Here is a 23,932-nt window from a genome sequence, read left to right as displayed (position 1 = left end):
TAGTAGATATAATGACCAGGCAGATGCAAATCAAAATCACAATAAGATATCATCTCACACCCTTCAGAATGACTATTAATGAAAAGATAAGAAACAAAAGTTTGGGCTAGGATGTGGAGAAAAGGGAAGGCTTGTGTACCATTGATGGGAGTAAACTGGTAAAGCTTCTATGAAAAATAATATGGAGGTTTCTTAAAAAATTAAAAATAGAACTACCATATGAACCAGGAAATCCACTTCTAGGTATTTATCCAAAGGAAATAAAATCACTATCTTTAAAGAACAAGTGTACCATCAAGCTCATTTCCACATTATTTACAATAACTAAGACATGTAAACAACCTAAGTGTCCTTTGATGGATGAATGGATAAAGAGAATGTAGTATATAATACATATAATGGAATACTATTTGGTTATAAAAAGAAGGAAATGTTGCCATTTACAACAATGTGGATGGACTCTGAGGGCATTCTACTAAGTGAAATCAGACAGAGAATGACACATACCACACAAATGTGTGGAATCCTAAAAAACAAATAAGCAAGACTCATAGATACAAAAATAGAGGCAAGGAGAGGGGAAGGGGTAGGCAAATGGTAAAGGAGGCCAAAAGGTGCAAACCTCCAGTTCTAGAATGAGTCCTGAGGATGTAACAGACTGCATACCAACTATAGTTAATAACACTGTATTTTATACTTGCTATGAGAGTATACCTTAAAAGTTTTCATCACAAGAAAAACAATTTATAACTGTGTAATGATGAATATTAACTAGACTTATTGAGGTGATCATACTGCAATATATAGGTAGAAACCACTTTTTGAAAGTTTACTTTGCATGACTTCATTTTTATGAAAGACATATATTTATACCATTTTTGCCAACCAAAAGAAATTCATAGAGGACTTTCACTATTACAAAGAAGGTAATTGCTTCTAGTTTTACACCATTCAGCTTACCAAGGATTTCACAGGAATTATCTACTTTCAGACAGCAGGGGAAACTGATAAACTCATATATTGAACCATTATGGTGGATACCTCAAACTAATAACAATGATGTATGTCAGTTTTGTCTAAAAAAGAAAAGAAATACAAGAAAGTTAATTCAGCCTATAATCCTAACCCCTCTTGTTTGACTACTGAAGTGAAAGTGAAAGTCGCTCAGTTGTTTCCAACTGTTTGCAACACCATGGACTATATAGTCCATGGAATTCCCAGGCCAGAATACTGGAGAGGGTAGTCTTTCCCTTCTCCAGGGGATCTGCTCAACCCAGGAATCAAACACAGGTCTTCCACATTGCAGGCAGATTCTTTACCAGCTACGCCACCAGGAAAGCCCAAGAATACTGGAGTGGGTAGCCAATCCCTTCTCCAACAGATTGTCCTGACCCAGGAATCAAACCAGGATCTCCTGCTTTGTAGGCAGATTCCTTACCAACTGAGTTATCAGGAAAGCCCACTGCTGTTTGACTACTAGCAGTTAGAAAATCAGTTATATTACCCACTGTGTTGTGAACAGCAGTCTTCTAATTCTACCAAAACCAAACAACTGACCCCAAGAAATCTAGCAGCAGGAATTGACATGTTTAGTACTACAGCTCCAGGCCCTCTTCCTTCTGGGTTTCCAAACTCTTGGCTGCCCTCTTGTCTATCAGAAGCCAGACAATACAGCTGGGTAGGCATGAAAAGATGAAAGACACACTGATCGCAGTCCTGGCCATTCACCAAGGCACTGTTCACCTGGGTTGTGTGCAATGTTCCTATTTTTACATATGTCTCTTAAATTAAAAGAAATTATCTCTTCCCTGCTCAGGGTTATGTGGCAGCCTGGATGGGAGGAGATTTGGGGGGAGAATGGATACATGTATATGCACATCTGAGTCCCTTTGCTATCCACCTGTAATTATCACAACATTGTTAATCAGCTATATTCCAATATAAAAGAAAAAGTGTTTGTTTTTTTTTTTTTAAAGAAAGGATCTCTTCTTGTTTAAGACACAGTTATTTAACACTGTGATTTTTGGCTCTCTGTGAATAACTAATAGGCAAAGTAAACTCATGCACTGTAGAGGGCAGGGAATCGACATGTTAAAAATAAGACTAGGACTAAAGCTCTCAAAAACCATGTTCGGATCAGTTTGGTTCAGTCGCTCAGCCATGTCCGACTCTTTGCGACCCCATGAATTGCAGCACGCCAGGCCTCCCTGTCCATCAACCAACTCCTGGAGTTCACTCAAACTCACGTCCATCAAGTCGGTGAGGCCATCCAGCCATCTCATCCTCTGTCGTCCCCTTCTCATCCTGCCCCCAATCCCTCCCAGCATCAGAGTCTTTTCCAATGAGTCAACTCTTCGCATGAGGTGGCCAAAGTACTGGAGTTTCAGCTTTAGCATCAGTCCTTCCAAAGAAGGGTATTCCAAAGAATACCCAGGACTATTTCCTTTAGAATGGACTGGTTGGATCTCACTGCAGTCCAAGGGACTCTCAAGAGTCTTCTCCAACACCACAGTTCAAAAGCATCAATTCTTCAGCACTCAGCTTTCTTCACAATCCAACTCTCACATCCATACAAGGATTCTGACATCCCTATCTCCTCCAACTTTCATTTTTTCTCAAATTCCTGAGATGACTGAAAATATCCTAATCACTGATAGTTATTCCTTAGATGTTAATTATGCAAAAAACAAGGGGATATGGTTCCAAATTCAGCTGATGGTACACAATGGACACCCAGTCAGTGTTTGAATATCCATCTAGATGAAAGAAAAAGCAATGAGCAACAGGGTAAATGGGGATACAATGTTGCCTTAGTGTCTTGAGATGAGTAATCAAAACTTGGTATTTTTCTTTTTCTCAAATTAGAAATTACTCAATGGGATGAAAAGGAGCCATACAGTGTTGATAACTTTGCATAATTAACCCAAGGATTTTAAAAATTATATTTGGTAGAATTTTAGTGTTCTACAGATATTAATAAAAAACAAACTCATTGGCAGAAGAGATATTCTTTTAAAACTTTTTAACATAAATGTAGAAAAGTGAACATGTTAAGCTTTTCTCATGTAATTTTGAAATAGTCTTTAAGATACTGTTCTGTCATAAGCATGTAATACAAACAATTTTGCTATTTTTTAAAAATCCAAACACTTATTTTTAACTCATGAACCTGAGTTGTTATTCACTAAATAAAATTATCTTTTATAAACTTGGAGAAAAGAATTAATCAGCAACAACTCAACTTATAAAAAATTAGACTACAAATTTCTAATAATAAAAACAATTTAGAAAAAAAATTTAGGCTAGTATAAGGTCCATCTAGTAAAGGCTATGGTTTTTCCAGTAGAGGCTATGGTTTTTCCAGTAGTCATGTATGGATGTGGGAGTTCGACTATAGAGAAAGCTGAGTGCCGGATAATTGATGCTTTTGAACTGTGGTGTTGGAGAAGATTCTTGAGAGTCCCGTGGACTGCAAGAAGATCCAACCAGTCCATCCTAAAGGAAATCAGTCCTGATTATTCACTAGAAGGACTGATACTGAAGCTGAAACTCCAATACTTTGGCCACCTGATGCAAACAACTGACTTACTGGAAAAGACCCTGATGCTGGGAAAGACTGAAGGTGGGAGAAGAAGAGGATGACAGAGGATGAGATGGTTGGATGATATCACTGATTCAATGGACATGAGTTTGAGTAAACTCCGAGAACTGGTGATAGACAGGGAGGTCTGGCATGCTGCAGTCGATGGGGTCACTGAGAGTCGGACACGACGGAGCAACTGAACTGAAGACTAAACTAAGGTTAATATAAAAAAATAAGCGGTCCAGTAATTGACACAGATTGATTGAGAATGGATTTGGAAAATAATAAATATGATAGCAAAAGTTAGATACTGCTTCATTTCCCAACATCATTTACTGAACAATTAATTTGGAAAAACACTCATTTTGATCCCTACCTCACAACAATGTAATTCCACCTAGAATATGCAAAGATTTACATACAGAAAAATAAACACTATGTACATTCAAGAAGAGAATGGGATGAATATTTTTAAACTCGTGGAATGGAAAGAGCTTTCTTACATGTAACAACATTTAAGATGGTTTTAGAAAAGGCAGAAGAACCAGAGATCAAATTGCCAACATCTCCTGGGTTATCAAAAAAGCAAGAGAGCTCCAGAAAAACATCTATTTCTGATTTATTGACCATGTCAAAGCCTTTGACTGTGTGGATCACAATCAACTGTGGAAAATTCTGAAAAAGATAGGAATACCAGCCCACCTAACCTGCCTCTTGAGAAATCTGTATGCAGGTCAGGAAGCAACAGTTAGAACTGGACATGGAACAACAGACTGTTTCCAAATAGGAAAAGGAGTACATCAAGGCTGTATATTGTCACCCTGCTTATTTAACTTATATGCAGAGTACATCATGAGAAATGCTGGACTGGAAGAAACACAAGCTGGAATCAAGATTGCCGGGAGAAATATCAATAACCTCAGATGTGCTGATGACACCACCCTTATGGCAGAAAGTGAAGAGGAACTAAAAGCTTCTTGATGAAAGTGAAAGAGGAGAGTGAAAAAGTTGGCTTAAAGCTCAACTTTCAGAAAACAAAGATCATGGCATCCGGTCCCATCACTTCATGGGAAATAGATGGGGAAACAGTGGAAACAGTGTCAGACTTTATTTTTGGGGCTCCAAAATCACTGCAGATGGTGATTGCAGCCATGAAATTAAAAGACACTTACTCCTTGGAAGAAAAGTGATGACCAACCTAGATAGCATATTCAAAAGCAGAGACACTCCTTTGCCGACTAAGGTCCGTCTAGTCAAGGCTATGGTTTTTCCTGTGGTCATGTATGGATGTGAGAGTTGCACTGTGAAGAAGGCTGAGTGCCGAAGAATTGATGCTTTTGAACTGTGGTGTTGGAGAAGACTCTTGAGAGTCCCTTGGACTGCAAGGAGATCCAACCAGTCCATTCTGAAGGAGATCAGCCCTGGGATTTCTTTGGAAGGAATGAAGCTGAAACTGCAGTACTTTGGCCACCTCATGCGAAGAGTTGACTCATTGGAAAAGACTGATGCTGGGAGGGATTGGGGGCAGGAGGAGAAGGGGACGACCGAGGATGAGATGGCTGGATGGCATCACTGACTCGATGGATATGAGTCTGAGTGAATTCTGGGAGTTGGTGATGGACAGGGAGGCCTGGCGTACTGCGATTCATGGGGTCGCAAAGAGTCGGACATGACTGAGCAACTGAACTGAACTGAACTGAAAATGACATCAAAGTCTTACAGACAGAATCAATCTGGCAATAAATTGAGTCAGAGATAGGGAACACAGGCGGAAACACAACTTCCCAGAATAAAGAGGAACATGACCTTATAGCAGTTTGTGAAAAAATAATGAAAGGTAGGTGTGAAAACAATGGCAATATTTATTGTATGGAAGAATGAATAAAGAACAAAGAAACAAACAGGAAGTATCTAATATGATGAAAGATAGCTTTGCCAAATAAGACCTGAGTTAACAGAATAAAAGCACAAACAGAATTGTTAAAAACCCATAAAGTAATATGTCCAAGTTACATAGCTAACTAGTGGTGGAACTGTACTTTGAATCCAGACCTGCCTTATTCCCATGTTTATATTCCTCTGATTTCCACATATGCGTCAATCAGCCATCAGAAAGAAATCTTTATACATGCAATGCAATACCTTGAAATGAATCCTAAATCAGAAAGGGGACATTATTGGAAAAACTGGTAAAATTCCAATAGAATCTGGAACTTAGTAGTAACATGTCAGTGTTAATGTCTCAGTTTTGATCATTATCCTATAGTCATGTAAGTATTAACACTAGAAAGCTGGTTGAAGGGTCTGTAGGTGTGCAACATCATGGAAGTCTAAAATTATTCCAAAATAAAGTGTGTTAAAAAATAAAAGCAAACTCTCAAAAATGATGCCTTTGTTACTACCTTAAAACTCATAAGGAAAAAGATTTATTGCATAGTCAAATTTTTAAAAGGGCATGTTTTACATTATAACAAGTTCACAGGTTTGCTTCAATTATTAGAGGTTCACTGATGATTTTAAAAACAATTATCACCCTTGATTATACTATTTTTTGAAAATACAACTTACGTAACTTTTTTCATAACATTTTTCCTTTCATGTGATAAAACACAGAATACTGTAAGTATTATTCTTTAAAAATGTAAGGTGATCTGGCTGTAATGAACTGTCTTCATTTCTGCTACAAAAGTGACAAAAGTTCTGGACTTGTAACAGCAAGAATTAAATTTAGAGGATTAATAGAACTGCCTGGTTTTAGGAGCTGTCAGATACTGAGAGAATCACGACTTCAGAAATAAATGAATCCTAGGAGCAGAAAAGATGAAGCATATAATTAAGTCAAAAACTTCGAGGGCGTTGACTGGGTAAGGAGAGGGGGAAAATAGTGAGAAAAAGTGAAATAAAGAACATTAATAAAAATCAGGGCTTAGGTGTCTTTAAAGCATCGAGATGTGATAAACTATGGAAAGGGGGAAATATCACATGAATAGTAGTAAATCAGATTGGATAAGGGCACTCACTCAAAGCCTGCCAATGGGTCCCATCACTCAGGGCATGAACCGGGGATCTCTGGGAATGCTCAGGATGTACCCCTCTGCCTCCATCACTTCTCTGATTCCTGTTCTACCATCAGCCTCTCCCTCACTGTCCTCTAGCCACCCTGCTCCTCCATGCTGTTCCTCAGGCAATCCAGGCCTTTGTACTTGCTCACCTCCCCACTAGGAACATTCTCCCCCAGCAGATACCATCATGGTTCACTCCTTTTTCTCCTCAAATGTTGCTCACACGCTAACTTTTCAGTGATACACTACTAAGAACACTCATACTGATCCTCTGGCATGCTACTTTCCTCTATCCTGATGTTTTTTCACAGCAGTTTCTACCATCTATCAGTAATTCCATCAAACTGCTGTTCTCCAACCACTAGAATGTATGCTCTCAGATATGCACCTATTTGCTTGTTTTCCCACCAATACTTCCCCAGTGCCTATATAGAGCTGGGTAGGATAAGGGTTAGATGCTCCATAACTTATTGGCTACATCAATCAATACATAAATGTAATTTTTCAATAATATTATATAAATAAGAGTAATAAATCACAGGTAATTTCTCCAAAGTTGCCTTTTGAGCAATCAGAGTGATCTTTTATTTGTTGGGCTCCAAAACCACTGCAGATGGTGACTAAAGCCTTAAAATTAAAAGACACTTGCTCCTTGGAAGAAAAGCTATGACCAATCTAGACAGGATATTAAAAAGCAGAGACATTACTTTGCCAACAAAGGCCCGGCTAGTCAAAGCTATGATTTTTCCAGTAGTCATGTATGGATGTGAGAGTTGGATTATAAAGAAAGTTGAGCACCAAAGAACTGATGCTTTTGAACTGTGGTGTTGGAGAAGACTCTTGAGAGTCCCTCAGACTGCAAGGAGATCAAACCAGTCAATTCTAAAGGAAATCAGTCCTGAATATTCATTGGATGGACTGATGCTGAAGCTCCAATACTTTGGCCACCTGATGCGAAGAACTGACTCACTGGAAAAAACCCTGATACTGGGATAGATTGAAGGCAGGAGAAGAAGGGGATGACAGAGGATGAGATGGTTGGATGGCATCACCGACTCAATGGACATGAGTCTGAGTAAGCTCCAGGAGTTGGTAATGGACAGGGAAGCGTGGCGTGCTGCAGTCCATGGGGTCACAAAGAGTCGGACACAACTGAGTGACTGAACTGAACTGATTCTCTGGGTATTTCCTACACTGAACAATAACCTCTATAATGTTTTAAAAGCGGGCTTCATTTAAAAAAAAAAAAAACTAGACAGTTATCTGAGATGATTTCAACCCAGGTTCATCCACTGTCAGATTCAGAAAGATAAATTATTTAGGGGTCTGATCTTATGAGCTTAAATAATATACCAGAAAAACCTTCTCATTATAAAAACGTCACATGAGCAAATGCTCATTCACACGATTCACTAAGCTAACGGAATCGCACAATCCCAACCTCCTCATTTTAAAGATGAAGAAACAGTCCTAGAAAAGCTGTCACTGCTTCACCTTCACTTTGAACATAGCTGAAGAAGTGCTGAACAGCAGCCAGCGTGAACAAAGATGGAAGTATTACAGAATGACCTAGCTGAGAAACGGTGTGCAATGCAGCGTAAGTCCAGATTGAACATTTTCAACTCACCATGTAACTAAATTTCCATTTTCTCCAACTTTTTCCTGTATCATTGTTCAGAGATCATATTGTTTGAACAGTCAAGATTCTCTTTGCCTTGAGATCACTAGCAGAGCAAGCAATGTGATCACCTCCCTAAGTATGTTCAAGGGCCACCAAAACTTCCAGAACCCACTGAACATTCAGCCTCTTGTTCCAGACCTTTGCCTGCCCTCTGGAGAGAAATTCAAGGCCAGCTTATAAGTTTCTTACTTTTTTCAGCAAATGAATTGCCAATTAACTCTCATGAAATCAAATGGAAGCAGCTTTCAGGGTTTAAAAATGTGTGGCTTCTCTCTTTTTAAAAAACCATTGGCTGAGAAATTGAACACATGCCACTGTTTTGCTATCAGTGGGGGGAAAAAATCTGGTGTCAGATTTCTCTTCTCAGAGGTAACAGCAGCAGTTAATCCACATAAGTCCATTTTCCAGGTCCCCCGACAGTCGTCTCTGATTATAGAAGGACACACAGGCAGATACTTTGGCAAAGAAGTCTATAAAATGAAGTTGCCTGGACCAAAACACCTATATTGATTTTTAGTACAATTCAAAACACAAGGAAACATCAGTTTCCTAAGTAGCACATACTGAAATGGACAGGGAAAATACACCGCAAACAGCTCAGAGAAAGAAGAGGGTAAAAGACAATTACATTAGCAACCATCTGAGTGTTCTTTTGTTTTGTTTCTGAGGTTTTTGTTTTTTGTTGTTGTTGTTGTGTTGTTGTTGTTCAGGTTTGTAGAACTGAGAGGCTTGAATTAAATTGCACTCTCCTTATCTGAGAATCTGAGATTGATCCTTTAGGGGCACTGTGCTCCCAGCTGGAAGCCTAAGCATCTAATAGACCTTCAGGAAATAATGCCGACAAACTTTTGAACATTTTAACATCCTCCTTAAAGCCCTCAAAGAGTTATTCCTCCCACTTAATATTTCCTGCTCTCTCAGCAAATGGCAGATCTGTTTAAACTCCATTATAAACATATTATTTACCAATGTAGCATTCAGTTTGCTGCAAGCAAATATTTTCCTCTGAAATCCTTAGTGAGACAAAATGCCTTTCAAGCCAGAGACCTCCGGAAGGGAGGTTGGGAATTGGGACAGACCATCCAGGACTTACCATGGCCCCCTCATTTCTTCTCTGGGCAACTTCTCTCTGCAGTCGGGCCACAGCCAACTTCTCCCTGGAGAAGCAAAAGTACATGATTAGCTGACCATCCTTCTCAGGGCAGAGGGACACTGGCATGGCTTTGAAACATCCTTTTGCCGTCTCCAGGAAAACCCCCTCCTTGGTTTAGCTCACTTCCTCCACTAAACTTTCTATAAATATTTAAAGTGATTGGTCACAAGTGCATTGTTTTCACTGTGTGTCATGAAAGAGATATTTTGCCTTGGATTTTTGTAATAGCCAAATAAATGCTATATCCCAACTCAAAGCTTCCCTTTAACTTCATGAGCATGTATCACTTATAAATGTTCCATAGCTAAAATATTTCAGTTTTCCTTTCTGTATCAACTCTGCTCATAAATAGTTTTAATTATTTTTATTTCTTTTGTTGCCCTATGTAGATAATTGAATTTGAAAAGCAAACAAAATGTAACCTGGTACCATTCTTGAAATAAAAACAGAAAATCCTTGGCAGGCTTGATACATAACATGAACAGTGCTGGCCATTTTACCTGATTTCATATGAGACTGACAACAACTCTATAATATTAACAGGCTTTATTATCTCCATTTCATACATATAGAAATCACGCTAAGAGGCTAAATAATATATGAAGCCCGCAGCTGGTAAATAGTAATATCACAACCAAATTTTAGGTTTTCCTTAGTTCAAAACCTACTTAAAAATTCTGCATATCATTTTTCAGGATCTAGGAAATCTGAAAATGTGAAATTGAAAATCAGATTATTTAAGTATTTTTAAATTCACAACAGGGAACTGTTTCTAAGAGCTTTGTATCCTTTATAATTGGAATTCTGATTTCACTGAGTCACTAAAATTTTAAAAACACTTTTGTAAGGTGACAGATATCTTCATTTTGGCCAACTTTTCAATTATTCTTAAAAAGTTGATAGACGAAGTAGGGGTAATGAACTCTTCCAGTAATTCTCAAGTCTTAGCTCTAGCAAGGATCTTCCCTGAAATCCTCTGCTGCCTTCAATTTGAAAGCTATTTCAGCCCTCTGCTTTCCCTCTACACAGGATCAGCTACATGCAAGCAGCAAGGAAGCAACCTGAATCCAAGATCAGGGTGAGGATTTCTCCTTCTCTAACCATTTATGTATTTGAAATGCTCAAGACTGTCAAGATGCCATGCATTTTAGTTTGGTTATGGGCTTCCCTGGTGGCTCGTTTGGTAAAGAATCTGCCTACAATATGGGAGACCCAGGTTCATTGTTGCCCAAGGGACTCTCAAGAGTCTTCTCTAGCACCACAATTAGAAAGCATCAATTCTTTAGCACTCAGCCTTCTTTATGGTCCAACTCTCACATCCATGCATGACTGCTGGAAAAAACATAGCTTTGACTGTATGGGCATTTGTTGGCAAATGATGTCTCTGCTTTATAATACACTGTCTAGGTTCATCACAGCTTTCTTTCTAAGGAGCAAGCATCTTTTAATTTCATGTTTGCGGTCACCATCCTCAGTGATTTCAGAGTCCAAGAAAATAAAATCTGTCACTGCTTCCATTTCTTTTCCACTTTTATCAAATAGGAAGAGGAAAAATTGTCTGTATTCACAAACAATATAATGTTCCAAACAGAAAATCCCAAGGAATTTACAAAACAATACAAAATTTAGCGAAGTCACAGTGATACAGTGATAGTGATACACAGTGATACAAGTGAATATACAAAAATCAATTGTGTTTTTACGTACAAGCATCACACAATTGGAAAATCAAATTAAATAATTTATAATAAGATAAAATACTTAGGGAATAAATGTAATAAAAGACTGCTACACTATAAAACACTGTGTACAGCACTTAAAGGAGATGACACACACCTCATTCATGTGATACGAAAACTTAATATCACACCCCAAATTTTTACCAAAATAATCAATAAATTATTTCTCACTGGAATATATATAACACCATGAAACTAAATAAAGAGAACACAGAAACTACTCTGATGCTTATGATGATAATTAAGTTACTATAACAGTACCTGAACTCATTGCTTTCTCTTCGTACTGAATACAGAAACATTTAACTTCTAGTCTACACTCTAATCAATATTGTATTATATTTCCCTTGATTGTTACTTTAGTATATCTTTTCCTCTAAATAAGAAAACCTTCCTAAGTGATCAATGCAAAGAAATACAGAAAAGCAATATAATGGGAAAGACTAGAGATTTCAAGAAAATTAGAGATACCAAGGGAAAATTTCATACAAAGATGGGCACAATAAAGGACAGAAATGGCATGGACCTAACAGAAGCGGAGGACGTTAAGAAGAGGTAGCAAGAATACACAGAAGAACTGCATAAAAAAGAGCTTAATGACCCAGATAACCACATTGGTATGATCACTCAGCTAGAGTCAGGCATCCTGGAGTGAGAAGTCAAGTGGGCCTTAGGAAGCATCACTACCAACAAATTTAGTGGAGGTGATGGAATTCCAGCTATTTCAAATTCTAAAAGACAATGCTATGAAAGTGCTGCATTCAATATGCCAGCAAATTTGGAAAACAGCAGTGGCTACAGGAATGGAAAAGGACAGTTTTCATTCCAACCCCAAAGAAAGGCAATGCCAAAGAATGCTCAAACTACTGCATGATTGCACTCATCCCACACGCTAGCAAAGTAATGCTCAAAATTCTCCAAGCCAGGCTTCAATAATACTTGAACCGAGAACTTCCAGATGTTCAAGCTGGATTTAGAAAAGGCAGAGGAACCGGAGATCAAATTGCCAACATCCACTGAATCATCAAAAAAGCAAGACAGTTCCAGAAAAACATCTATTTCTGCTTTATTGACTATGCTAAAGTCAATAGCATGCCTTTGACTGTGTAGATCACAACAAACTGTGGAAAATTCTTCAAGAGGCGGGAATACCAGACCACCTAACCTGCCTCCTTAGAAATCGGTATGCACATCAAGAAGCAACAGTTAGGACTGAACACGGAAAACTGGACTGGCTGAAAACTGGGTAAGAAGTATGTTAAGGCTGTATACTGTCACCCTGCTTACTTCACTTATATGCAGAGTACCTCATGCGAAATGCTGGGCTGGATGAAACACAAGCTGGAATCAAGATTGCCAAGAGAAATATCAACAACCTCAGACATGCAGATGATACCACCCTTATGGCAGAAAGTGAAGAGGAACTAAAGAGCCTCTTGCTGAAAGTGAAAGAGGAGAGTGAAAAAGCCGGTTTAAAATTCAACATTCAGAAAACGAAGATCATGGCATCTGGTCCCATCACTTCATGACAAATAGATGGAGAAACAATGGAAACAGTGACAGACTTTATTTCTTAGGCTCCAAAATCACTGCAGATGGTGACTGCAGCCATGAAATTAAAAGATGCTTGCTTCCTGGAAGAAAAGCTATGACTAACCTAGATAGCATATTCAAAGCAGAGACATTACTTTGCCAACAAAGGTCCGTCTAGTCAATGCTATGGTTTTTCCAGTGGTCATGTATGGATGTGACAGTTGGACTGTCAAGAAAGCTGAGCGCTGAAGAACTGATGCTTTTGAACTGTGGTGTTGGAGAAGACTCTTGAGAGTCCCTTGGACTGCAAGGAGATCCAACCAGTCCACTCTAAAGGAGATCAGACCTGGGTGTTCTTTGGAAGGACTGATGCTAAAGCTGAAACTCCAGTACTTTGGCCACCTCATGTGAAGAGTTGACTCATTGGAAAAGACCCTGGTGCTGGGAGGGATTGGGAGCAAGAGTAGAAGGGGACGGCAGAGGATGAGATGGCTAGATGGCATCACCGACTTGATGGATGTGAGTTTACGTGAACTCCGGGAGTTGATGGACAGGGAGGCCTGGCGTGCTGCAATTCATGGGGTCGCAAAGAGTTGGACACAACTGAGAGACTGAACTGAACTGAACTGAACCTCGACAGCATATTAAAAAGTAGAGACATTACTTTACCGAGAAAGCTCTGTCTAGTCAAAGCTATGGTTTTTTTTTTCAGTAGACATGTATAGATGTGAGAGTTGGACCATAAAGAAAGATCAACACCAAAAAATTGATGCTTTTGAACTGTGGAGTTGGAGAAGACTCTTGAGAGTCCCTTGGACTGCAAAGAGATCAAACCAGTCAATCCTAAAGAAAATCAGTCCTGAATATTCATTGGAAGGACTGATGTTGAAGCTCCAATACTTTGACTACTGATGAGAACTAACTCATTGGAAAAGACCCTGATGCTGGAAAAGATGGAGGCAGGAGGAGAAGGAGACTACAGAGGATGAGATGGTTGGACGGCACCACTGACTCAATGGACATGAGTCTGAGCAAGCTCTGGGAGTTACTGATGGACATGAAAGCCTGGTGTGCTGCAGTCTACTGTGCCACAGAGTTGAACATGATTTGGCAAGTGAACAACATGTGAAGACATATGCCCACTTTCAAACAGCCATGTGGAATTGTGTGATGCAAACATAGAGAATCTCCAAGTAGTCTGAGTCACAGGAAAGACAATTCCCATCCCTAGCCCTGCTCCCTGGCTGTCTTCATTTACAAGTTGGAAACTCACTTTAGTCTAGTTTATGGGAACAACTCTCATTCAAAGCAGCCTGGTGGTGAAGAAGAATTTTCATGAAAAACAAATACAAGTGCCTCTTTGGGCCCATGCTCTGTGATGCTCTGAATCATTTGTTTAGGAAAGACAATATATATAATGTCTTAGAACAAATATTACTAATAAAAGCCCAGTGTCTTCTATGGGGTGGGTTGGCAAGACTAGTGGCAGCTAAATCAAACTACAGCAAGGGAACCCCAATTTTACGTTCTAGGCGCTATCTCATGTAGTAAGGCTCTGAATCATATTTCCATATGGTAAGGCTCTGAATCATATTTCCTTTGAAAAGAGGGTTTCAAGGCTAAAACTCACCAAAAAGGGTCATCAGGTTCCATATTTTTGTATTCCCTAAATCTTTCAAGCTTTTGGTATTTCATGTATGTACACTTTATGTCAGCAGGAGTTTTTCCCAGCAGAAATTGTATTTTTTGTGTGTATGAAAGAAGGATTGTCTTTTTTTTTAATTAAAATTAAGAAACTAATGGAGTTGTTGAATGGGTAAAATGATCTATGATAAAATTCTTAGGATTTCTAGATGTTAATATTTCTGGGCTCAAATTATGAACTTAAAGTATTAAAACTTAAATTGTTTTTTTTTTCAAACTGTACTCTCATTTGCCCTTGGTGTAGTTGCCCCTTGGCAAGCCATATCTTCAAATTCCCATGGTCCCAGTATATGTATGGAACCAACTGGGACCAGCATCTTTTTCATGTAAATTCAGGGTTCTTAAAAACAGCTTTGTATAAGAAATAAAGAATCCTTAACTTGCAGGCTACCCAAGGCAAATTAAACCCACTCCCAAATACTCTGGTTCCTGTTTGAAGGCCTTAGCTTACCTGCTAAAAATTGACAACAGTGCTTTTGCAATGCATCTCTGTTTTATGTTTGTGGCAAAGCCAGTAACCCATTATGAAGAGGATATTGACTTTATGATTGCAAGACAAATGTCCAGAGATATTTTATCAAGAGCTGTGGCCCCTTATTTATAGAACAGGGATAAAAGAAGGATATAAAAAATAAACAAATAATAAAACAGAAGAGATCACAACACTCACTTGTCCTTCGGTTAAATGCAAAGAGAACTGTTCTTTCCAAGAAGGATGAAACAGAGCTACATTTTTATTCAAGTTTATACCCAAATACTGAATTAGTCCCAGGTTTCTAAATCCTTCATTGCAGCCCCAGACAATCTCATCTAAAGACTGTAACAAATAACAACAAAATTATTTACATGAACCATGAACCTTCAGAATACTACTGATACACTTGCAAGTTAAGCCACAGAAAGATTGTCCACAGTGATATCAATATCAACAGGATGTTGGCATTTGTAAAATCCAGAAAAGACCTGCAAGGTTTGGATGTTTAGAAAAATGTTCCCCAAAGAGACAGCAGCTTGCAAAGCGGGACTATATTCAGTTTTTGATGTGTGGAGACCTCAAACTTCAGGGCACCGAACAGCCATCTGTTGCAGCAGTGGGGCAGGCAGCCCTGTCAGTGGTGTTCTGCTGCCATTTGCAAGGAAGCCCTATCCATCCTGAATGCGCAGGAATGATGCCGCTGTCCAGGCTTGCTCTCCACCACGCAGATGGTACCCCTGTGCCACTGCCCTGAAGGAAGTGGCAGCACTGGTTGATATTCAGTGTGAGCGTGGAGAATTACTTCTACTTATTGTAAGTCTCATCACACCCAAACTGCCTATATACACAGCACATTTGAAAGGTGCAGATCGAAATGTACATCCAGCAAGCTATCAATACAGTAAGTACTCTGTATTTTCACCAAATTGCCAGCTAATCTGTGTTATTCCTATTGGACTCTTCTAGAAAAATAAAGTATAACAACTAAGCATGTTCACATATGTATTTTAAAAACAATATTACTGAGCAGCTTACAAACCTGAAGTCCATTTCCTTAACTGTAGGAAAGATACTATGATATTTAAGAATCTTCTAATATCCCATCAAACTGTACCTTCATGTTCGTTTTGGTTGTGAGGATAAACTCCTATATTTTAAAGTATTTAAACTCAGTTATTTTATGTATTATATAATGTATATATCTTTCCCTATTTTAATGTACTTGGAATGCTCTGCTGATTATATATAGCAATCCAATGATGGAAATACTAATTCATTCGGCACACATTTAATGTGAGTTTACTCTAGGCCTGGCCTGGTATTAGAGAATAGAGAAGCTCAGGGAAATAGAGAGCTCAGGGTATGACAGACAGAGAGCACACCTAGGCACACATGTGTCATAAGGTGCATGAGCATAACATGAGTGCTGGGTATTAAAAAGTGTTGCTTACTTAAAAGTTGGTTTTTAAAATAAATGAGGTAATGATTTTTTCAAAAAATAGAATTTATCTGCCTTTAAACGAATAGGTGCATTCTCCTATTTCTAAGAAAATTATTTTCCAAATTTCATGGTTTAGCAGCAAGTCATATAGAAAAACAGGTCTCTTTCCACAAGTATTTTAGTTATTAAGAATGTCTATTACAGATCTTGATTGCACTATTAAATTCCTTAAGTTTTGCAGGTGATGGTACTGGACTTCAGTTCCAAGTTTTGCCAAGGAGACAATGATGCTATCCAGGTTATTTTTCTTTTTTTTCAGAGAAACTCAATTGACTTCTTCAGCCTTTTCCATTCCAATATACCATATCACAATTATAAAAAATAATATTAACAGTTAATATTTATTGAAAAGTTAGTATGTCAAGCACAGTTCTAAATACATAAAATATTGCAACTTTAATCCCATGAGTTAGGTATTACTATCATCAACAGGACACAGAGCAATGATTCTCAAAATTTTTAGAAACTTTTTACACTCTGAAAAAAATTTGAGGACTCCAAAGTGCTTTAATTTATGTAGGTTATACCTACCAGTGTTTCCCATATTCAAAATTAAAACAGGCTTTAAATATATATTAATTTATAGTATAATATGTATACTACATATACTAATCTATTTGAAAAAATAATTTCATTATAAACAATATGTAATTATAAAATACAACTATATACAAAACTAAAATTAATTTAAAAATGGCAGTGTTGTATAGTTTTGCTAATGCCTTCCATGTCTGCCTAACAAAAAACGACATCTGGATTCCCATAACTACTTCTGTATTCAGGATGTTGCAGTGTTATACACTGAGTAGCCTCTGGCAAACCACTATACACCCATGAGAGTGAAAAAGACAAATGACATATCAGTATTCTTATAAACAGTTTTGCACTCTGAATTCTTGAAAAAGTTGTAGGGCCCCTGGAGCCGCCCCCCCCCCGCCCCGCCCCTGCCCCCGGTCCACAGTCTGAGTGCTCTTGATGCACAGTGACACCTGCTTTCCCTGGGCAACCTGAGGCTCAAGTAGTCTGGAAAACATGCCCACTGTGCCCTTGCTGTTAAGTTCAAATACAACCACACAGGTATTTCTATATTTGCAAAATAGCAATGAATATTTATGTAGCTAAAATCTCATTTGCTAGAACTTGTGCCTCTGTATTTACCATCAGCTAGAAAACACTGCCTCTACTGCTAGAAAAGGAATCACCAATTGAAACAGGCTGGACCTGAGACCCTTTGCAGAAAGGCTTGCTGGAAAAACATCTCCTCCAGCAACAAAATACAAAGAAACTATAAGGGACTAAAAATAACTGGGTGCATGTGCAACTGAAGCAAATCATGGACAACAAGATACAAAGAGACCAAAAAAACCCAGCTGCCACTTCTGAGGAGCAGGGAGCAAAAGCAGGTCACTGCATGCCCCCTGAACATACCACCACCAAAGCAGTGGGTAAACCACCTAAGCCAACCCTCCACTGGACTCCTGGACACACCTCTACCTTCACCAAATATAAGGAACCAGATTGCCTTCCCGATCTGGGAGTGAGTGAGGAAGAGAACCTGTTGCTTCTCCAAGCTCTGGCCCCCATAAGGCCTTGCCTGAATTTCCTGTCTGACCTCTGATCAATTTCTATTGATTAAGGAGGTCAAGAACCCTTGTCAGGGTCACAATAATGTGAGAAATAATGAGGGTCTTTAAGGATAAAACTTTCTTGACTATTTGAAGGGTAATCAATAGGAAAATTTCTGATCAAACTTTTCAAGGACATACTGAATTCCAAGAACTATGAACCTACATTTCTGGCAGAGTAGAAGAAAAATACTAATGATATTCCCCATATAAACCTAAGTTCAGGCACACATTTTGTTTCAGTTAACAATCCCCACCCCCATTTTTTCCCTACAACGATCTCACCAAGTGCCCAAAGGGAAATGAGATAAATGATTCCTATCATTTATACCTTGGGGCAGAAAGTCACACTCTAAATTCTTTGAGAAAAGTTTCAATAAGTTATCCACCTTCCCATTTCTGAATGGGCCCCATGGATAAGAGCATGTGTATGTGAGAGAGAGGAGAGCAGGTCTGCTCCCCCAGGAGGCCTAGAACCATTCTCTGCACACACAGGCATCCTAGGGAGGTGTCGGCCAGAGAGGCAGGACAATACAGAGTGCCAGGTGCGCCTGTGGAGTGGGCAGATGGGGAGATCAGTGGCAACAAGCCCTGAGTAATGGTTAAATTAATTAGCCTTCCAAAACAGATCATTTAATTACTCATCCACTTGGATATTCAGAGCAAGAGACTTAAAGAGAAACTTTGAGAGCTATAACCCAGATGAAAGAAATGTCTGTACAACTCAAAAATCACCCTCTTATTTCATATTTCAGAGGACTCAATTAAAATCCACAATCCATAAAATGCAGTAAGTTGAGAGTGGTTCTAAATTGGTGACCTTAAACGATCTGGGGCAGCAAAACTTAAGGCAGCATACACACCCACTGACTTTGAGAGAGAGGCAGTGTAGTAACAGTGTGTTGTGCTAATTAACCAAATTTCCTTTCTAACAAAAAAAAAAATTAACACAAACTTTTTAGAGAATTCAGTATATTGAAATACAGAGATCATAAGTAAAAACAAATGCACACTCATTTGCCTGATTCCTGAAGGTCTATCCACATGCTTTTCCTCATGGTGTTTTCTGAAGTGCTATCTGTTAGAGACCAAATGATGGGCTCTAGGACCTGAGTCATGTTTACCAGAAAGAGACAGGATATGCGCTCATCCTGTCTGGCCAATCATGTAACGCCAGCTACTCCTGTAACTGAGACAAAGAACTGCCTGTATATAAGCCGCCATACTCCTTTGTTCAGGGCTTTTGTCGGATTCCCTTGTGTGGGATGAGACTTGGGCCCTAGCGCGCTAGAGATAAACTCCCTTCTTGCCCTTGCATTACAGTGGTGGACTTGCTCTCTCTCTCGGTCGGTTCGGAGATACAGGCTCGGAGCATAACATTATAAATGTGTTTTTTTCCAATTTTCTAAATTTCTTGAGAATTTTCTAAAAGTTCTCTAAATAAGACGTCACATAAGTATTTTTGACTTGAAAAAGAACAGATACGTGTATATGTGTTACTGAATCACTTTGATGTATACCTGAAGCTAACACAACACTGTTAATCAACTGTAATATAAAGATTAAAATAAACTGTTCTACAATGAACATTCTTCCACTCTCAAAAATGGTGTCTCAAATGATACCCGCATGTTCATTTAGTGAACATCCATACAGCCACTTGCTCCACCTACTGTATCCTAATTGCTTACCAGTTTTTCACCTCTCCTGGGTGTTAAGACCCAGGCAAGTAGGACTTCACCATCTTTGTGTGTCAGAGGCACAGACACATCCTCAATGAATGAAAGATCATGCTTCAGGGCAAAGACAACCTATGGACTTGAGGCAAGACCACAAGCTGTCTTCTGAGTATCTGAATCTGTACTGATTATCAGAGGTTAGTCTCACACCCCAGCGCTTAACAAAATGAGCCAGTAGTAAATCCTACTTCTACCAACACACTTGCAGAACTCTGCTCATTTTAGATGAACCATGTACTCTTGTTAGCAAATAAACTAGTGAAGAAATATTTCTGGGGTTTCTCTTCTATATTTCTAATACTTAGAATTATTAGCTTTCACTAGAAGAATACATGCTTTCATCCCAACATGTTTTATAAACACAGGGTCTACTAACTTCATTGAACACAACACTGAGTTAAAACAACCCCATTTTCTTCTCTTCTTTTTGTGGGGCAGAAGAAAATCCCAAAGGTCTTCTACCAAATGTGTATCTAAAATACATATTACAACAAAAAAACTCCTCCCTTTTAATACAGGAAATTTGAGTCTTAACTCTTGCTGTAATTTCTTTCTTGAATGTTAAGCAAAGTTTAAGGACTTTAAAAAAGATCTTCTTGAGACACATTTTATGAGTCATTGAAGGGCTGTTTAATTTTTTAAACTTAACTGTCACTTCTAAAAAACCTAGATTTCTGAATGAGAATTCCTTAGGCTTCTAAGTTTTCTAAGAAATGTGAAATTTTGTATGTTCTCATATTCTGCACCCATAGGTCTTCCTTTAATATTAAAATTCCACTAAAAAAGATACATCCAGGTTTGTTTTATGCCTGTCAATTAAGGAAAACAATGGAAAAACAATAGAACTTCATTAATAATGTTTAATTTTCTTCCATCAATTTTCAGTTCAGTTCAGTCGCTCAGTTGTATCCAACTCTTTGCGACCCCATGAATCACAGCACGCCAGGCCTCCCTGTCCATCACCAACTCCTGGAGTTTATTCATACTCATGTCCATCGAGTTGGTGATGCCATCCAGCCATCTCACCCTCTGTCGTCCCCTTCTCCTCCTGCCCCCAATCCCTCCCAGCATCAGAGTCTTTTCCAATGAGTCAACTCTTCGCATGAGGTGGCCAAAGTATTGGAGTTTCAGCTTTAGCATCATTCCTTCCAATGAACACCCAGGGCTGATCTCCTTTAGAATGGACCTGTTGAATCTCCTTGCAGTCCAAGGGACTCTCAAGAGTCTTCTCCAACACCACAGTTCAAAAGCATCAATTCTTCGGCACTCAGCTTTCACAGTCCAACTTTCACATCCATATAGGACCACTGGAATTTTAGTAACATTCAAAAGGAAGGAGCTACAGTGTCATTTAATATGTAAAGAGAATTCTTAAAGAAAACACATGTTAACTGTCTCCTAAGGAGCATTACATAACTGTGGGTATGTGAGACAAAAGCCTTTATATGACAATTAATTTGGTTTTCATGGCTTTAAATTATCAATAGCCCTGAAATCTCATTCTGTCTCTATTTTCATGAAGGTCTCAAGACAGTATCTGGGCGTAGATTCAAGCCATCTGTCTAGACCAAGAAAAATAAGGCTTTTGAGTTCCTATGGGAATTAAATTAAAGGAGATAATAAAGAAAGCCATGGTAAGACTGCAACACAGAACACAGTTTATCCTCTAAGTACTCCTTCTTCACTTGTGAAATGAGCTGCACATCCAAGGTGAATTTGGCTCAACAACGTGGTGGCCACTTAGAATGGATTAGCAATGCCATAAATTTGTCCCACAAATATTGTCCTGCCTAGTGTTTTGGATGGGACTTCCCAGGTAGTTCAGTGGTAGAGAATCCACATGCCAAAGCAGGAGATGCAGAAGGCCCAAGTTCAATACCTGAGCTGGGAAGATACCCTGGAGGAGGAAATGGCAACCTGCTCCAATATTCTTGCCTGGAAAATCCCATGGACAGAGAAGCCTGGTGGGCTACAGTCTATGGGGTCGCAAAGATTTGGACACGACTGAGCAACTAAGCACACACATACTATGCTGGAAGCACTTGGCTAGTCTCAGATACAATGACAAGTAAGGCTTAATCCGTGTAGTCAGGAAGCATCATGTCTCAGAAAACAGGGCCTATAGCCAGTGTTATGAGTTAAACTGTGTCCCCCTAAAAATTTGAATGACTCTGTATGTTGGAAGTCCCAGCTCCCAGCACCTCAGAATGTGACCTTATTGGAGGCAGTGTTTTTACAGAGGTAGTCAAGTTAAAACGTAGTCATTAGAGTGAGCCCTAATCCAATATGACTGGAGTCCTTTAAAAAGGGGGGTAAATTTGAAGATGGGTATAAACAGAGAGTGTACCATGTGATGACAAAGAAAGAGATTGTGAAGATTCTTCTGTAAATCGAAGGACTATCAGAAAACCAGAAGCTAGGCAAAGGGCATGGAACAGATACCCTCAGAGGAAGCAACTGTGCCAACACCTTGATCTTGTATCTGTAGCCTCCAGTACCATGAAACAAAACATTTCTGTTATTTAAGCCAGCGAGTGTGTGGTACTTTGTTTGGGCAGCCCTAACAAATGAATATATTCAGATACACTTAAATTTTAACATGAAATCTACCAAGTATATGTGTTTGGACATATTCCCTCTCTCTACAAGCAAATATACACATAGCTTAGTAAAATATAATGGCTGCCCCAAGCAAGTGTCATATAGTTTTAGTAGGAATATGTACTTCTGACCAAGAGAATCAAGGAGGTCTTTTATAGAGGAAATGGTAGTCACATTTAGACAAGTTAAGAGCTATATAATTCAGAAGGCAAACCTAGGAATTTATGACTATAGAACTATAAAGTATTTATTGCAAAGTTGTTCCTATTGTTTCTCATCTAATCAACTCACTTCTTTTACCATGCCACTTCTCAAGAAAGTTCAAGAAGTCTATATCAATGGCTCAAATGGCACACCTCATATCTAAACTTCTAAAAATATACATTATCTTAGCAACAAAGATATTTTTAGTCCTTTCATCTTTGTATTGCTTTTACTAAGGCTACTGTGACAGAGGATGATATGGTTGGATGGCATCACCAACTCAATGGACATGAGTCTGAGCAAGCTCCGGGCTATAGTGAAGGACAGGGAAGCCTGGTGTGCTGCAGTCCATGGGTCACAGAGAGTCAGACATGACTGAGTGACTGAACTGAACTGAAAGGCTACCGTGATATCTAGTATAAGATAAAGTGCTGCCTCCTTGTGCTACTAGAATACTGACTTGGTTGTTCTTTCAGAGTGGGGATGATTTGCAAACATATTTACTCTGGCGGCCACCTTCTCCCTTGTAACTACACTTAACTCACTCTCTGGCCACCACCCTCATTACAGGGATATGAACTGGTCACTGGCAGATAATAAGGAGTTAGGAGTCAAGTGCAGTCCTGGAACTGCTCTGTCTAGAGACAGAATCCATGACCATGCTCCCACTAACGTAAGTCTCTCCCAACAAGCCATTATCAAGCCTTAGAACTATTAATTTTCTGACTTTTATAAACCATCCAACTTAATAACCTTCCCTGAAGCATTCAGGAAGAATAATTTTGGAAGCTTTGATCATTTGCCAGTTCATATTAATGAATCCATAATCTATCAGAACCTAGCTCACTTACTTTACTTTCAGAATTTTCATTATTGAGCTTTGTAACCTGATTTTTTTTTTCTCTATCTTTTCATAGGGAATGTATGAGTTTGTTATTTCCTGGTTGTAACAGAAACAAACTCCGGCTGGCATAGGAAAGATGAAGCTTTTTAATGAACAGATTATTTTATTTTAGGAGCAACTGAACCACCAAACCCTAGAAAGGGCAGGACACAGAGCATGTCCAGAATTGATTTATCTTCTCATCAGGCGCGGCTATAATGCTTGAGCTCAGTTCTGGGAACTTCTGGTTTCCATTTCTCACCAGTTTCATATTTTAAATTCCCTGGAATAAAATCCTGATTGGCACAGCTTGAGTAGGGCACACCTTCTGAGTTGATGGGCTTTGGCCTGGAGGTCAAGGTCACACAGCACAGTCTTAGACATACTCCTCACTAATATAGGCTGGGGGCTGTTTCAGAGAAGAAAACAGTCTATCTTATGGGTTGCTA

The 23,932-nt window shown here is 38.9% G+C and overlaps 1 protein-coding gene across 28 annotated transcripts in view; it reads right to left on the bottom strand.

The window, feature by feature from the left end:
* NCKAP5 (NCK associated protein 5) overlaps positions 1-23,932 on the bottom strand; it is a 1,152,446-nt gene that overhangs the window by 597,757 nt on the left and 530,757 nt on the right. For all 28 annotated transcript variants that reach the window (XM_060410117.1, XM_060410132.1, XM_060410119.1 and 25 more), the window contains one exon: positions 9,420-9,483. In XM_060410117.1, the coding sequence (XP_060266100.1) occupies positions 9,420-9,483 (64 nt within the window). The remainder of the gene's footprint in view (positions 1-9,419; positions 9,484-23,932) is intronic.

The sequence above is a fragment of the Ovis aries genome, chromosome 2 (assembly GCF_016772045.2).
Source record: "Ovis aries strain OAR_USU_Benz2616 breed Rambouillet chromosome 2, ARS-UI_Ramb_v3.0, whole genome shotgun sequence".
Lineage (NCBI taxonomy): Eukaryota > Metazoa > Chordata > Mammalia > Artiodactyla > Bovidae > Ovis > Ovis aries.
This window is presented reverse-complemented; position numbering and strand designations above follow the sequence as displayed.